The following is a 16,299-nucleotide window of genomic DNA, read 5'->3' as shown; positions in this document are numbered from 1 at the left end:
CGCCGCGGCTCAGGTTTAACCAGTGACCTTGTGCCACCAGGCTACAGCGGCAGGGTCAAATACATCCCTGCTCAACTCAAAGAGAACGTTTATAGATGCTCCAGCCAATTAATTACTAGCGCTCATTTTCGTGACGAATTGGCGAAAGCGAATCTCTTTTAATAATTATGTCTGTCGGTAACTATATGCTTTGTACGTAGCACGGACGACCGATGTAGCTACCGCGGTGGGTATGTGCGTGGAGTTCGTGCGGAATTCTTAGGTTGTGTCCGAGTTGTATGGCGATGAACCGCAGTGTGACAGAAAGCCGGCGTTATTTCGCACGGCATTCACGACAGTCCCATTCTTCGCAGTCCTGCCCTGTGGTTCGTGCAAAAAATGTCTGCGGTCTTCTCGTTCGTGTTGGCTGCGCTGGACGCCCTCACCTACGTCGCCAGAGGAGCTACTGGCAACCAAAGAAGCGCGCAATGCCGGTAGCTTGCTCTTCTTCGACGGTGACGACGATGACGATGATGACCAACGCGGTGACGGCGTCCAAAGTGTCGCCAACTGCCACCGACCTAAAGGGCCCGCGGGGCGCCGCCACGGGCGCTTTCAATATTTATTTGTTTAATGTACATATTAGATGATACAAATTATTTTTTTTTCGTGTGTACCGCACCGCGGTAAAAATGTTTTGTGAAGTCCTAGTAAAGTTGGTTTCGGAATGACCCTGGAAGTCTTAATTTACTAGCTGCCGAAGAGGGAGAGGTGTTAAGAACGCCATCAAAACAAAAGTTAGTACCGCTCTGTTGGTGACAAAGAAAAATGTGAGGATAAGCTCGTGCGAGATGTCGATATGCCATTGTGGTGGTGCATCTAAATTCCTATGCACTGTATCCAAGCAGGAGTCTCAAACTACCGAGATTACTGAAATTGTAGCGTTTTAACGTTTTAAAGTACCCATGTCTGATAACATAAGTTGTAGTGGCGTGCTGTGAATATGGATTATCTGGGGTTTATCGCCGCAAAGCACAGCGTACAAGCACTTTCGCAATTCGACTCAACTTCATTTTCCTCGATAACAAAGAGGGAGCAGCCGCATTAAAGGTACTGCATTGAGCAGCTTAACGGAGGCCGTGGCGAGCTTCTTAACAGTTTTTAACACAACGTACAGCCAGTTCAAACGATCAGAAATACACCACAGCCTCTTGGCTATCTGGGTGGATCATAGATTACCACATCGCACTGTGCGTGTCGCAGGAGTGATGAATGACGCCAGTAGTACATGTAGAAGTGTAAGCTGATTGGTGCAGCAGTGTCAAGAACAAGGACGGAAGAGAAAAATTCATTCCCCTCCATCCGTCCCTTGAGGTTTTCGGTATTTCTCTATACTCTCTGGAGTTTCTTCACCCTACATATGCAAGCGAAACAGAGCAACAAGTCATTTTCTACGCATTTACCGACAGATAATATAATTCGTTCGGTGATGGTGGACTGTAACAGCACGTCATATAAAGTGCTTTCAGCTGCAGCTGCAAGAACGATGTCTCTACGTTGGCAATCGTAAAGACCTTTCTGAGAATGCTCTATCTTGCCTGGCAGAAGATGACGTACAGCAGCCACACATACCGGCTGTGCGAAAACACCTGTGTTCTTAGATTTAGGTGCACGTTAAACAACCCTAGGCAGCCCAAATTTTCCGGAGTGGCGTGCCTCATAATCAGATCGTGGTTTTGGCACGTAAAACCCCGAACTTCTTTTCCTACAGAATTCGCCAAAGGCTTCACGCGAACGGCGATCACTGTATACGTTGATAGGCATTGTTCGCGGTACTCATGAGTATTTTTATTTAGTAATTATTGAAATAAGCCTAATTATCTCAGTTACCGTACCTAATCGATAAGGCGTAAGTGGATAAGATTCTGGAGAGTGTTCAAAAATTACTGTTAGCGTTTAAAGCAACCTTGGTCTTACATGATGTTTGTTTTATCCGACCAAAAGAACTTGTAGCAGCCCTCGAAATAAAAGAAAAATAATATGGTCGTCATGCCGTTGAGACCATGCTCCGGTCGTCGCAATGTCGTCGTAGTCACGCTGTCTACCAGTGAGTGAGTACGAACTTTATTGAGGTCCTGAGGAGAAAAAATTAAAGCGGGACCGGAGGCCCCGCCAATAAACCCAGTGGCTCTACCCAGGTCGGGGCCGGTAGACGCTGTCTACCAAAACAAGTCCGAAAGTTATTTGTGTCGCCATCATCGAATGTTATCGACGTCAGCACAATACTTCGGAAGTATTGATTACTAGTGTGTCCATTTGATTTCTGCAGTCCACATAAGATCTTCGCGAACTTTGACAATTATATTCAACATTTTCTGTAGCGATTTTTTTAAAGCGAAGCTTTATATGGCTAGGCGAAACAAAAAAGCGTCTGTCAGTCGCCTGTGTACAGAAAACTATCTTCATCAGCATTGGCTGAAGCGTAGGCGTCTTCTTCCGCAGCTGGCTCGTTGGCGACCCTCGGGTTGCGCTCGTGCTCGTGCACGGCACGCGCTCGTCCCACTGTTCCCGCGTTCGTCGTCGTCGCCTTCTACTAGAGCTGGCTCCGTTGCCGCTCATTAATGCAGCGTAGAATTTCATTTCTCTTCTGTCGTCGTAATGTGGAGGACGCGTTTACGGGGGTATGAGCCATTGCTTAAGGGAGTATATGAGCCATTCATTGTCTGATGTAACGGACAGATTTAATTTTGGAGCAATTTAATTTCGAAGAATGACAAGCGGCAATGGCGGGCGAATGCTGCTAACCACGCCGCTGAGCAAACTCGAGACATCGAACGCAAGCGAGAACGGTGCACTGCGGTCATACCGTCAGCGACGTCGTTCTCTTCGTCGCAGCCGAACGTGTGTGTAGCCTCATCAAGAAACACAAGGACGTAACCAATAATTGAGAAATACTTTAATGACCCGTCGGGAATAACCCATTCATAAACACCGGGGCCGCACACTTCAGCTTCGCTGGTTAACCACCTGTACGGACTGCTTGGGCGGGGATTTTTCAGAAATATTTCCTTGCGCACTAAAAGACAAGAGAATGTGGAACACTAGCGTACCACTAAGTTAATGGACAGCAAGAACATGAATTGTGTTTGCATTGCGAACTTGGCCAATCCCCCTTCGTGCGTTCCTTCCCACTGTGACGACGACGATGACGACGACGACAACATTTTGTTGAAGGGATCGGAGTCTAATACATTGGTAGTGGTAGTAATGCATTGAGCAGGTGATTAATGCAGGAAGTAGAGCGTTGTCAGCCTAATAGAAAGGAAGGGTCTGGAGCGTATTCGAGCCTCGTACTCTTGACTGCTTTTGGAGGCCAATATAAGCATAACTATTTCAAGTGGAGAATCAAGGTTGCTGTGCAATCCTTGGAGATATTTGCCAAGATATTCACGTATGCCTCCTGTACTCGTTGATTACGCAATGCCTATATGATTGCTGGTATCTCTACTGAATCAAAATCTTTTTCATAATCTATGAAAGCCATATAGAGAGGTTCATCGTACTCCGTAGATTTCTTTATTACCTTATTGATGACATGGATATGCTCCATCGTAGAATACCCCTTCTTGAAGCCAGCCTGTTCTCTTGGTTGGCTGAAGTGAAGTGTTGCCCTGATTTTATTGGAAATTATATTCGTTAATATTTTATACAATACTGAAAGCAAGCTAATGGGTCTGTAAGTCTTCCATTCTTTGACGTCTACTTTCTTATTTATGAGTATAATGTTGGCGTTCTTACAGAGTTGATACCAAGAGAAGGGAAGCGTAGTCGAGGACGGCAGAAAACTAGGTGGGGTGATGAAGTTAGGAAATTTGCTGGCGCAAGTTAGAATCAGCTAGCGCAAGTTGGAATCAGCTAGTGCAAGACAGGGGTAATTGGAAATAACAGGAACAGGCCGTCGTCCAGCAGTGGACATAAATATAGGTTGATGATGATCATGAAGCATCACTATTATATCGCATGGCTCCATGCAGCAGCAATGGAGACCGAAAGTTATCAGTCCGGGGAAATGTAGGCGTGCCTTATTGCAAGCCATGCAAACCATGCTATTGCAAACCATGCTGTGAACCAGTTCAGTCTGATGATCCGCCTCAGTGCCTGCCTTCACGGCACGAAGAAATCAAGCGAAGACTACGCGCGACCTAACGGTTCCTTAAGAACTCAAAGGCAGTCCAGCCCCCCTCCCGTGCCACAATAAACGCAATAAAATAAGCAAATCAATCTCAGATTAATGACAAGTAATTACATGCTAATGTTGTTTCATTTTCGCTACTCGCGTATTTTCACCGCAATATGTAGACATTTTAGCCATAATATATATCTTTGCCAGTTGCCCTTTTAGTTCAAAATTACAAGTAGCATATGTCATTCCAACGTATTTTCCTAAAAAAATTAGGGTACCAGTCTTTTCACCGCCAGATTCAAGGCTGGTCCTCCAGAGCGGGTTGCGCCATTTCATCAAGGAACAAGATCAAATAACGTATATAAGGGCTCCTCACCAGGTCCTGTCTGAAATTTTGGTTTTATGCTGTAGTTTGTAAAGCGCCGTCGAGGGAACTTTTCGCAAGAAGTTTCAGAGTGATGTGCGTGTACTGCGGACACAAGCGAATGCTGCGAGGCGAAGGTGAGAGCAGGCTAGTCACCTTCCCCGCTGTATATAGAGGCTCTCTCCCACTGCCTCGGCCAGCGTGCGCTAGCAGCATTCCTCCCCTGGTTCTCACATATTCGAGCCTAGGGCACAGGTAACGTTTAGGTCCAAACCCACTTCTTTTTCTTTCTCCCTTCCCTTCTTGCTGCCGTTTCCGGTAACCGCTTGGCGCGCTCTCAATAAGCTTTATCATTCTCATTATCACTATTCCTACAATCCTTCATTTCTCCCCGCCTTTGACTTGTAGTAAAACAAGGCAAAGGCAGGTTTGTCGGCCAATCTCTGAGATCATCAGTATTATTATCATCATCAGATTCACCATTTGCAACTCCTTTTTGAAGTTAGTCTTCGGTTGTTGCGTACTAGCTGTTTTTTCTTCTGTTTTCTTTCTCTCTCTTTCTCTCTTTATTTATTTATTGCTGTGAGGTTGCGCGTGTAGCCCGCTGGGTCACGTCGTCTCTGTTGACCGCGGAGGGAGCGGCTCCTCCAAAAAGATGTGTTGGTTTCTGCACTCTTGTGCTCAGGTACAGGAGCTCTGCGTTAATGCTGACTGACTATTTGTGCCACATGTATTACAAATTTCGCGATAACATTTTTTTTTGTTTGCCATATGACAAGAAGTAGCTGCTGCGACCTAATGGCGCTGACCTCTCCAATTACACAATTATATATATACACATATATATATATATATATATATATATATATATATAGAAAGAGAGGAAGAGAGAGAGAAAAAAAACTGTTTTGAGGCAACAACAACAACAACAACGACATGAGCGCGCGGGATCTTCCTAAAATGTTAGCTGTTTTTGTATCCTCCATCAGTAGTACAATTTGCATGGTCTACGCATCCCACCTCTTTGTTTGTGATGGGGAAAGCTAACGAGAGGCATTTTCATCGACTGAATCATGAGATTTAGTGTCCTAAAGCAACGCAAGTGTTATAGGAAACAAAATCTTTAGTGTTATGGCAACGCAATACTATTCTGCACAATCTCCAGACTACTCATTTATGAAAGAAAAGAAGGCAAAAAGAAATGCAGTCTGTAATAAAATAAAAACGCGAATGGCGTTAATAGTACCTGTGAAGCCTTTTTCACGCAAAAAAAAAGTGTTATAGGGCGCGCGGGTGGCGGAAAGATGCGGATAATGTCCCCCCCCCCCCCCCCTCTCCTTCTGGCAAAAAAGAAGTGACACGAGCGTTCCAAAGCTCGTGCACCTCGCGCTCTCCTCGTTCCAGGCTTGCATTTGGAACTACCGATTCCGCCACGGTAAGACGACGTCTTCTTGTCTCCTGTTCCCGACCTTTCCTTTCGGGTAGACGTGAAAAGCCGCGACCAGCTTAGTTTCTCCCACTGCTCATGAAGTTAGCGTAGCTTGCGAAGAATCGACAGATCGATATTGAGCTGATTTCGCGGAGTCGCGGTATCTCTCGGACTTTTCAGGTGCTTAAGTTTTGCGATGCTAACAGGACCCTGCGATTGCCCAGGGTTTTGTTCAGTTCTCATATACGACGAGAAAAGTAAACGTACAGCGGGGATATGATTAAAAAGAATAGTGTTATGTGCAATGTACTATTAATTCTGCGTATTATCGGCTACTTCGAGACCTTTGAGGAAAGCGCAGAGTGGATCAGAGAAGTTAACCTTAGCCTAAACAACATTCAAATCATAATATAAGCACGCGATCCGACATCTTCTAGAAGGATTGCGCAGGATCTCCCTGTAAAGCCCATATCGTTGGAACCTTGCACTCTATGGACACCTGCGTTATTTAGGGTTTGCCCGACAATGATAGTCGCCCCTATTGTTTCATAAGTGACGTGTGTTTAGGTGCGATAATTTCTATTTAGATGTCTTTCGTAGAGTTTCTCCGAAATGTGTAAGGCATTGGAAAGCTTGCGAGGTGGCAAAGTCTCTCAATAAACGTGGCTCAGTCTACTCCGTTGGCTGCTGCTTACGGCACGGCCGAACGGCCACCTTATCTTGAAGACAGTGTCTATTCTCCCGTCAACCGGGAGAATTTCTGAAACGAATTTCGGCAGGCTCTTGATTGCTTCGGAATTTCTGCCGGCACGTCATTGTTCTTGGGAACAACATTCGCTCACTGCTGCTGCCGCGCCTCTTCACTCCAGAGTTTTGACATCGAGTTTCCGCGGTCATTGTGCAGGTGTGACACTGTGCGTGTTATTTTACTTAGGAAGCGAATGTTTACAAGTTGATACGGCCGATAACACTACTATCCTTAATTCTTATATCCTTAATTCTTATAGCTGTCTACTGACTTTCCTTCGCAGTTCTGCCTTTCGGGTTAAACTGCGACATGTTGAGACACATTATGCTCCACGTTGAGTCTACATAACGGTGGAGTTCCGAGTTCTTCTCTTGAAATGTAACCAGAAGGCTCCACCATCTTTATTGTAAGCTTTCAGTGGGAGTGAACCATCTCCTCCAGGAACATGGGTCTGGTTGGGAGGGCAGCATGTCCCGCAGAGCGAGGCAAACATGCGGAGCAAGCCCGTAGCTATAGCTGATGCTTTGTGTTGAGGCAGTCCTGGCATAGGGAGCCGAGGGGGTTTTCGGGAGAGTTTCGTTTATGCATGAGTGTAATGTGGGTCGCGGACGTAACGTCAAAGCCACCAATCCTATACTCGGCGGTCCGCAACTGCTTAGTGAAAGCTGAGATATATGACGCGAAGTCTTTAGCTGCACAGTATGCCAAGGACGCACGCGTGAGCCAATGCACGTGTTGCTCGTGTTTTTACCTCACTCTACTGCAGCACGGGGACAATTAGGAAAACCAAGGTTTATGAATAGCATCCATGAGTAAGCAACCTGCCTAATCAATTTCAGCGTTTGTATGTCTCGCAGAAAAACGCCACGGTCCACTTTCCTGGTGCTGATCAAATCAATTCCTGGAGGCGAAGAGAGGACCAGGCAATGCCAGCTCCGGGACACGCCTGGCGCTCGATCCTTCTGTTGCGACGTGGCCTGGGCCTCGCCGTCCATCGTCGTCGCCTTCCATCCAGTGCGCTGCCGCGGACGACTCGTGCCGACAGTGAAGACGCAGGACCACAGGCGCAGGCAGTGTTCGGTGACTCGGGCGTTTCCGTGGCCTTCCCGACTCCCCAGTCGCCCTTTCTCGATCCTCAGAAGGCACGGAGGAAGTGCCAGCATTGGTGAGTGCAGCTACTATGTACGCATAGTGGTTATACATATAGCGCGCTCGTGAATAGGTATGAAAGAAGGGCCATAAAGAGGGACGTTAAGCTCCGTCAGAAAGTTACTACGTTTCTGGAATGCGGAAACGCTTTCTTACTGCGAGCGGTGACTTAAGCGAGAAAATTACGTAATATATGAAAAAAGTTTGCGACGCCTCTTTGTACTTCTCGAATCAGCTTCCCGTGATGTCATGGAGTTTGACGGGTAACAGTGTCATACCGTTCTTGGCAGGAAAGTAGCGGGCGCACAAACAGAGAATACACCCAAGCTAGAGCTGGTCCTTTGTATAGAAACAAGATAAGCCCAAACGCTGTAAAATTTTCATAGGGCAAGGAGTTTGGTAACATAATCTGCTGGGTGCAAAACGTCCGAAATTTTAGAGAATAGGTTGAAATTCATGACGTCGCACTGACGTATTAACGCGGAAGTTTAGGCTCAGTTTGTTAGCGGAGCGCTGAAGCACACATCGAAAAGTAAAGCAACAAGAACAGAGCGCGCTGCGAACCATGGGCTGGCGGACAAATTTTGTCGAACTCTGTCACTTGGTGAAGTCATTCGTCAGTCACGTCGTCATCTCTGCAATGTGACACACAGGCGTGGATCCAGGTTTTAGGGGCGAAGCTCCTTAGGGTGTGGGTCTGTCCCTCCTCTGTAGTATGCAGTAGTAGTAGTAGTAGTAGTCGTCGTCGTAGTAGTAGGTAGACAGGTCTACTTTTATGAGAAAAAAAAAAATTCCGAAAGTTGTGTCCGTAGCCGGAATCGAACCAGGGACCCCTAGCTTCCGAACGCGCGGCGCTAACCACTACGCCACGAAGCGCACATGGACACACGCACCACGATGGCAATAAATACCCAACATTAACGAAAGACTGCGCGTTTCTAACGCGTTTTTGCTAGCGCGTTACGGCCCGTGTAAGAAGCTGGTGTAAGACGCTGTGGCCTCTCCGCCTTACCCCCGTATTCATAAACGCTAATGGCGTCGGCAAACGCGGTGCACGTTCCGGCATGTGTAAACGGCTGCGTAAGACGCTGTGGCCTCTCCCCCTTACTAGAGAGTACTGCACGTTTCTAACGCGTTTGTGCTAGCGTCCCCTTAAGCGGGAGATGGTGCAATTATAATGAAGGGCGCTGTTATAAAATAGGAATGATGTCACATATGGCGCGTGTCATTGGTGGAAGTCAATCGTTCGATTTAGTGCGGCGAGACTGGGCGAATTACACGGAAGATTCACGGTTTACCGATGATTCCCTCCGGAGCTTCGCCCACTCATCATCATTCACCCCGTGGATATGCGGTGTTTTTTTTCTCCAGGGGGGTGGTGGGTGTCTGTCTTTGACATGGTGATTGATTACGGCACGGATGTTTTACGAATAATAATAATAATAATAATAATAATAATAATAATAATAATAATAATAATAATAATAATAATAATAATAATAATAATAATAATAATAATAAAATACGGGTAAGCTTGCACACGGTCGTACAAAGCTTAGGCGCAGCGAAGCTGTCGATCCTCAAGTCTTACTGTCTGCTACTGCTAGATATTTGTTTGGTTACTGCTATGTTCTGTAACTTGGTTGATTCTAGGTTTGTAAGCAGGTTTTCCTTGGCCTAATATTTTGCTATCACTACTCATTACTGCACTTGAGGACTGACGGTTTTCCTATGCCTAGGCTTTTCACGACCGGGTGAAATCTCGCCCGCTTCTTTCATTTTTTTTACTTCACTATACACATGTAGGGAAGGTATTCGCGAGCGATCATTTTCGGAGGTACCTTCCCTTTCGCGACATTTCGCGTGACTAACGCTGGACGCGTCGGCGCCTACGAGCGACAGCGTTCCTGGCATGCCGCAAACGCAGGCAGGCTAACCAAGGTTGGCAAAGTGCCAAGAGCGCTGTTGCTTGCCGACGACAAACGGGTTGGAGGATAGCCGCTCGATATCTAGCGAAATTTGACGCGACTAGGCCTAGCTCCTTCTATGGCAAACTCCGAGGCCAAGCGCATGCACACAGGGTATTTACGTCAGTTAAGACGTAGACGGTTGCTAGGCGACACGTACCAGATATTTTCGGTAGCATCGGCGTGGCAGGAAACGGTTAACAAGCTGCTGCGGTAGCTGGGCGCGGCGCCTGCGCGGAGTGTTCCCGTCGGTGGGCGTGGCGTGGCGGCAGCTGCTGCATTGCTACTGCTTCGGCGCATGCGCGCCATGCGAGGTTGGGCCAGGTTGTGCGCAGCTGTGGCTTGGTTGTTGCTAAGCAACGGCGCCAAGTTTTCTGCGGAGTTCGGACGTTTCTCCTCCAGCTTTAACAGCTTCGCTGTTAATATTAATGATAATACATTTATTCGCAGACCCAGTGAGCGATCTAACGGCTCATTTCTTTTTAGTTTCTAAACAAGAAACCTTGGCATTCAGCCAGGTGGCTTTATTTGTGTGCGGGCCCGGCGCAAGTGATATCCTGAAGGGTGCCATATTTAGATAGTTGGTTTTCTATACTGATAAGAGATGCAGCGCAAAGCAAGACGGAAGGACGAGAACAAGCTCTTGTAATGATGTCGTGATTTGTAGAGGTATTGAGAGACAGCAATAATACAGCAATAATGCCGTTCTATGTTAGTTTTGCCTGGATATAGAAGGAACAAAATGTTGTAATGCTTAAGTATGCAGGCCGGTTGAGTGCACTCCGATAGAGAAGCGGGATACTTATTCTAGTCAACGTCAAACAGGATTTCAAACAAGTAAAGCTCATGGGGGTCAAGTTGTGAGGCTAAGTCCACTGTCCTTTAACGGACATACAACTTACTTGCAACATCAATGCAATAGAAGTTCTCGTTAAGCTTTACAGCGATGCCAGGCCCCCCAACAAGTTCACGGGTGCCAGTTCAACTTTGATAACGCTGACAGGCATAGCATCGATTATTACTGGAAGACAGGCATCGAGGAACCTGGCACTGAACACACATAATTTGAAGCAGTCACCAAACAAGACATTCTCACCCTCCGCGCCCCCTTTCTCCACGATAGTTAATTGAGGGAAGCTTTGGCGTTGAGATCGTTCAGATGCCACGTGAGGGGTGAGTAGTACGTTGGTTTCCCTATATTTACGTATGTGGCTTCAGAATTTCCTAACTTCATCACACCAACAAGTTTTCTGCCGTCCTCGACTCCGCTTCCCTTCTCTTGGTATCCATTCTTTAACTCTAATGGTCCGTCTGTTATCCATTACTACGCATTACGTGGCCTGCCCAGCTCCATTTTTTCTGATAATGTCAATTACAATACCAGCTATCCCCGTTTGCTCTCTAATCCACACCGTTCTCTTCCTGTCTCTTAACGTTAGGCCTAACATTTTTCGTTCCATCGCTCTTTGTGCGGTCCTTAACTTGTGCTCGAGCTTCTATGTTAACCTCCAAGTTTCTGCCCCATATGTTAGCACTGTTTGAATGCAATGAATGTACACTTTTCTTTTCAACGACAGTGGTCAGCTCCAAGTCCGGATTTGGCAATACGTGCCGTATGCACTCCAACCTAATTTTATTCTTGTGTAAATTTCTTTCTAATCATCAGGGTACCTTGTGAGTAATTGACCTAGATAAACTACTTCTTCACAAACTCGAGGCTGACTTCCGATCCTGAATTCTTGTTCCCTTGGCAGGCTATTGAACATTCTTTGTCTTCTGCATATTAATCTTAAACCCAATTCTTACACTTTCTCGATTAAGGTCCTCAATCATTTGTTGTAATTCGTCACCATTGCTGCTGAATAAAACAATGTCATCTGCAAGCTGAGGTTTCTGAGATATTCGCCATTGATTCTCACTCCTAAGCCTTCCTAGTTTGAGCTTGAATACTTCTTCTAAGCATGCAGTGAATAGCATTGGAGAGATTGTGTCTCCTTGCCTGACCCCTTTCTTGATAGGTAACTTTGTGCTTTTCTTGTGGAGAAGCAATGCAGCTGTGGAATCTTTGTAAATATTTCCTAAGATATTCACGTATGCCTGCTGTACTTCTTGATTACGCAATGTCTCCATGACTGCTGGTATCTCTACTGAATCAAATTCCTTTTCACAATCTATGAAAGCCGTATAGAGAGGTTTGTTGTATTCCTAATATTTCTCGATTACGTGACTGATGGCATGGATGTAATCCATTGTAGCATATCCCTTCCTGAAGCCAGCCAGTTCTCTTGGATGATTAAAGTCAAGAATTGCCCCGATTCTATTGGAAATTATCTTGAATAATATCTTACACAGTACTGAAAGCAAGCTAATGGACCTATAATTCTTCAATTCTCTAACCTCTAGTCATGAGGCGTTAAGCTTTTCAGGCATGATATCTCCTCCCTCTTTTATTAAATCAACTGTTATTCCACCTTCTCCAGCCGCTTTTCCACGGGTAATGTCTTGCAAAAAGGCCCTTCTAACTTCATCGTTAGTTATAGGAGGAGCCTATTTATGATGTTCATCACTACATCGAATGAAAGCTCTGCTCTGGGAGTCAGTATAGAATTATTCCGCTATGTCATCGAAATTGCTGATATTACCCTGCTTATCTTCCAGGGCATACATCTTGCTTTGTCCTATATATGCCAAGCTTTCTTCTCACTGATTTCATGCTGCATCCATGTCTTACGGCTTCCTCGATCATTCCCACGTTATAATTTCGAACATCCCTCACTTCCGTCTTGTTCAGTCTTGACAGTTCAGCGAATTCTATCTGATCTCTAGAGTTTGACACTTTCATTCTTTGTCGTTTCTTTTTTAGTTGCTTTGTTGCTTGGCAGCGCTTGCCTACTGGTTGCCCTGGTGCCTTACCTCCCACTTCAATTGCTCCGGAAAAAATTTTGACCACCTGGGGTTGCCTAACAAACACCCGAAGCATGGTACACGAGCCTACATTCCGCCTCCCATCGTTAATGCGGTCGTCGCGGCTGCGATCGAACCCGTCACCTCGTGCACAGCAGCGCAATGCCGTAGCCACTAGGCTACGACGGCGGGTCAAATGCATCCCTGTTCAATTCAAATGCGCGCCAGCCAATGCGCGCACTCATTTACGCGACGAAATGGCGGATGCAAATCTTTTAGAGCGATGGCTCTACTACTCCAGTTACAAACCCAGAAAACGCCTGGTACGGTAAATCTGACCTTCAAGCTCTGCCAAGGTCGAACAGATACTTAGCCTGCTACTATACCGGCGGCTGCTGCGTAAGCCGCGTGGGCGCCAATTTCTTCAAAACGATCTGCGATGTTGACAAATTGCGCGGTCGCGTGGGCCTCATCTTCAAACCGCCGAGTGCTGGTAGCTTCGTATACGCTGTCCTTTCGATGTTCGCGTTGAAGAGAGACGCAGCATGAAAGTCGATTCGCTCACTGCTGCTGCCGCGCCGAGCAGCGTCTGTGTGTTGTCTTGTGGTGCAATTGTAGATGCGGTAGTTCCTGACGGTGCCGAGCAGAGTCTGTGTCCTTTCCCAAAGTAAGCTAAACCGTGCCATCGCTCGACAATCTTGGTTTAACCGCGTTCAACCGCGGCAATTATTTTATAATTAGGTCTCTCGGTAACTATATCGTTTGAGGCACGGAGGACCGATGTCGACACCGCGGTGGGTACGTGCGTGGAATTTGTGCGGAACTCTTAGGTTGTCTGCGAGTTGTATGGAGATGACCCGCAGTGTGACAGAATGCCGGCGTTATTTCCTACCACGGCATTCACGACAGTCCCGTTCTTCGCAGTCCTGCCCTGTGGTTCGCGCAAATGCCTGCAGTCGTCTCGTTCGTGTTGTCTGCGCTGGTCCACCCTCACGTGCGTCCTCAGGGAAGCGACTGGCAGTAGAAGCACGTGATGGCGGCCGCTCGCTGTGCTTCGACGGTGACGACGATGACGATGACGGCCAAGGCGGGGACGGCGTCCGCGGCGTCGTCGACAACCACCGACCTGAAGTGCCTGTGGGGCGCCGCCGCGGGCGCCTGGAAGATTTATTTATTTAATGTACATTTTAGATTATAGAAATTAATTTTTTCTTTCGGGTGCACCGCACCACGCTAAAATGTTTTGCGAAGACCGAGTAAAGTTTGTTTCGTAATGACTCCTGGAGTTGTAATTTACTGGCTGGCTGCCGAAGAAGTAGAGGTCAAGACCGCATTCAAAACTAAAATTAGCACCGCCCTGTTTGATTGTTATCAGTTGATTACTGAAAATAGATAGATTCAAGTTTCTGACGACGTTTCAAGGTAAAGTGTAGGTGACAAAGAAAAATAGGATAAACGCGTATGAGATGGCGAATAGCGATTGTGTTGGTGCATCTAAATTCTTATGCGCTGTATCCAAACTCGAGTCTCGGAGGGCTGAGATTACTGCAATTTTGGAGTTTTAACGTATTTATGTAACACTTAGCTGATGAGAGACGTTGTAGTGACGGTCTCCGAATCTGGGGTTTTTGAACGCAAAGCATAGCGCACGAGCGCTTTCGCAATTAAAAAAAACTTAAAAATTTCCTCATTAACAAGGAGGGAGCAGCCGCATAACATGTATACATTGCACTGAGCAGCTTGACAGAGTCGGCGGCCCGCTTCTGCCAGTTTAAACCCTTAGAAATACACCTTAGCCATCTCGGTGGATTCGAAGTAAGAACTTCGCCCTATGCGTGCTGCATGAGTGATGAATGACGCCAGAAGTATACAAGTGCAAGCCTATTGGTGCAGCAGGGTCAAAAACAAAGATGGCACAGGAAAAGGGAGTATCTTCCTCTCCCCCCCTCCACCTACCACCTCTGAGGTTTTCTGCATTTCTCTATGCCCTCTAGAATTTCTTCACCCTACATGCGCATGCTAAATAGAGCAAGAAGTCATTTCCTGTGCATTTGCCGTCCAATAACTTCGTTGGGCGACGGCCTGTGACTGTGACTACACGTAAAAAGAAAATTAATTCCAGCTCTTACTACAAGAACGATGTCTCAACGTTGGTACCCTTGAAGGCCTTTCTTAGAGTGCAAATGTTTCTTATCAGAAGGTGACGTACAGCAATCATACAAACCGGATGTCCCGAATAAATACCACCGAGGGCTGCACGCGAACGGCGTTCAATGTATGTTGATAGGCATCATCGTTCGTGGCAGTCATGAGTATCTTTTATTTATAGAGGCTGTCTCTCCCACAGTTCCTCTCCTGCGTTCGCCCGTATTCAAGCCGAGGGCACAGGTGACGGTAACGTCACAGCCCATTTCTTCTTTCTCGCTTCTTTTCTTGCTGCCGGCCGCATTTCCGGTAACAGCTTGGCGCATTCTCGGGAAGCTATATCATTCTCATTTGTCGCGCCGCTATAGCCAGTGGGGCCCTGGAAGAGGGGCTCCACCCACAGTAACCAAGCACGATCTTTGTTTAAATTTAGTTGTTTCTCTCTCTTGAAAGAAGGAAGCGTGCTCCTCAGACGCCTACAGAGTAATACTTACACTCACGGAACTATAAAGCACCGCCTCTACCCGACGCTCCACTCTGCAACGTTCCCGACACGCTGGCACACTTGCTCTTGGAATGCTCGTGGCATGAAGACAGCGAAATGCAGCCGGAAAGAGGCGCGAACCGAGCACCACAAGCAAACGAAGACCACCTAGCCGAAACGTGGGAGGCCAAGCTCGCCCTCGGGGACCTGGAAGACCAACGACAACTCGTCGCTAGGGCCAAGAGGGCAGCCGAAGCCAGAGGATTCCTGGACTAAGGAACCTTCCCACCTCAGGGTGATACCGGGCCTCGCTCGGGACACTGTTTCAAGAAAAAACGTTTCTCTCTCTCTCTCTCTTGTCACCGCAGGTTATCCGTTTCTACTATCCTTCACTTCTGCTCGCCTCTGACTTGTTTTACTGCCCGTTTGTTGGTTAATCCATCGTTGTGGCTATGTGCCCGTCTGAGATCATCATTACTATCATCATTATTATAATCACCATTATGATCAACTTCGTCTTTGTCATTCACGAGTTCGCGTTCCTTATGGTTATATTTTTACTGCAGCGCGGCGTCTAGGCTGTGGGTCTAGTACGGAGCCCCCATGTTCACGTCGTCTCTGTTGACGACGCAGAGAGCGGTTCCTCCAAGAAGAATATGTTTTGGTTTATGAACTCATGTACAGGATCTGTTGTGATACATTTGGGCCACATTTTGTCACAAATTTCGTGATAATATTTTTCTTTGCTGTGTGACGATTACACCATGGTAAAAAAAAAGAGGGAAGAAAAGAAAAAAAAAAAAACGACATGGGTGCGCGGGATTTTCTTGGAATGCTTTTGTATCCTCCTTCAGTAGTATAATTTCTTGTATGCTCTACGAAGCGCGCTCCTGCAAAAGCTTGAAAGGATGCAAAAGCTGACGAGAGGCATTTTCATCGATTGAATC

General features: G+C 46.7%; 1 protein-coding gene across 4 annotated transcripts in view; it reads left to right on the top strand.

The window, feature by feature from the left end:
• LOC119448061 (uncharacterized) overlaps window positions 1–16,299 on the top strand; it is a 61,491-nt gene that overhangs the window by 31,717 nt on the left and 13,475 nt on the right. Inside the window, exon 3 of one of the 4 annotated variants that reach the window (XM_049665395.1) lies at window positions 13,648–14,145. The exons of the other annotated variants lie outside the window; for them this stretch is intronic. Within the exon in view, the coding sequence (XP_049521352.1) occupies window positions 13,648–13,747 (100 nt within the window). The 3' untranslated portion in view covers window positions 13,748–14,145. Of the gene's footprint in view, window positions 1–13,647; window positions 14,146–16,299 lie in introns of those variants that run through there. 4 annotated transcript variants of the gene reach the window in all.

Source organism: Dermacentor silvarum, chromosome 4 (assembly GCF_013339745.2).
Source record: "Dermacentor silvarum isolate Dsil-2018 chromosome 4, BIME_Dsil_1.4, whole genome shotgun sequence".
Taxonomy (NCBI): domain Eukaryota; kingdom Metazoa; phylum Arthropoda; class Arachnida; order Ixodida; family Ixodidae; genus Dermacentor; species Dermacentor silvarum.
Note: the sequence above shows the minus strand (reverse complement) of the source record. Positions and strands in the feature narration are given on the sequence as shown.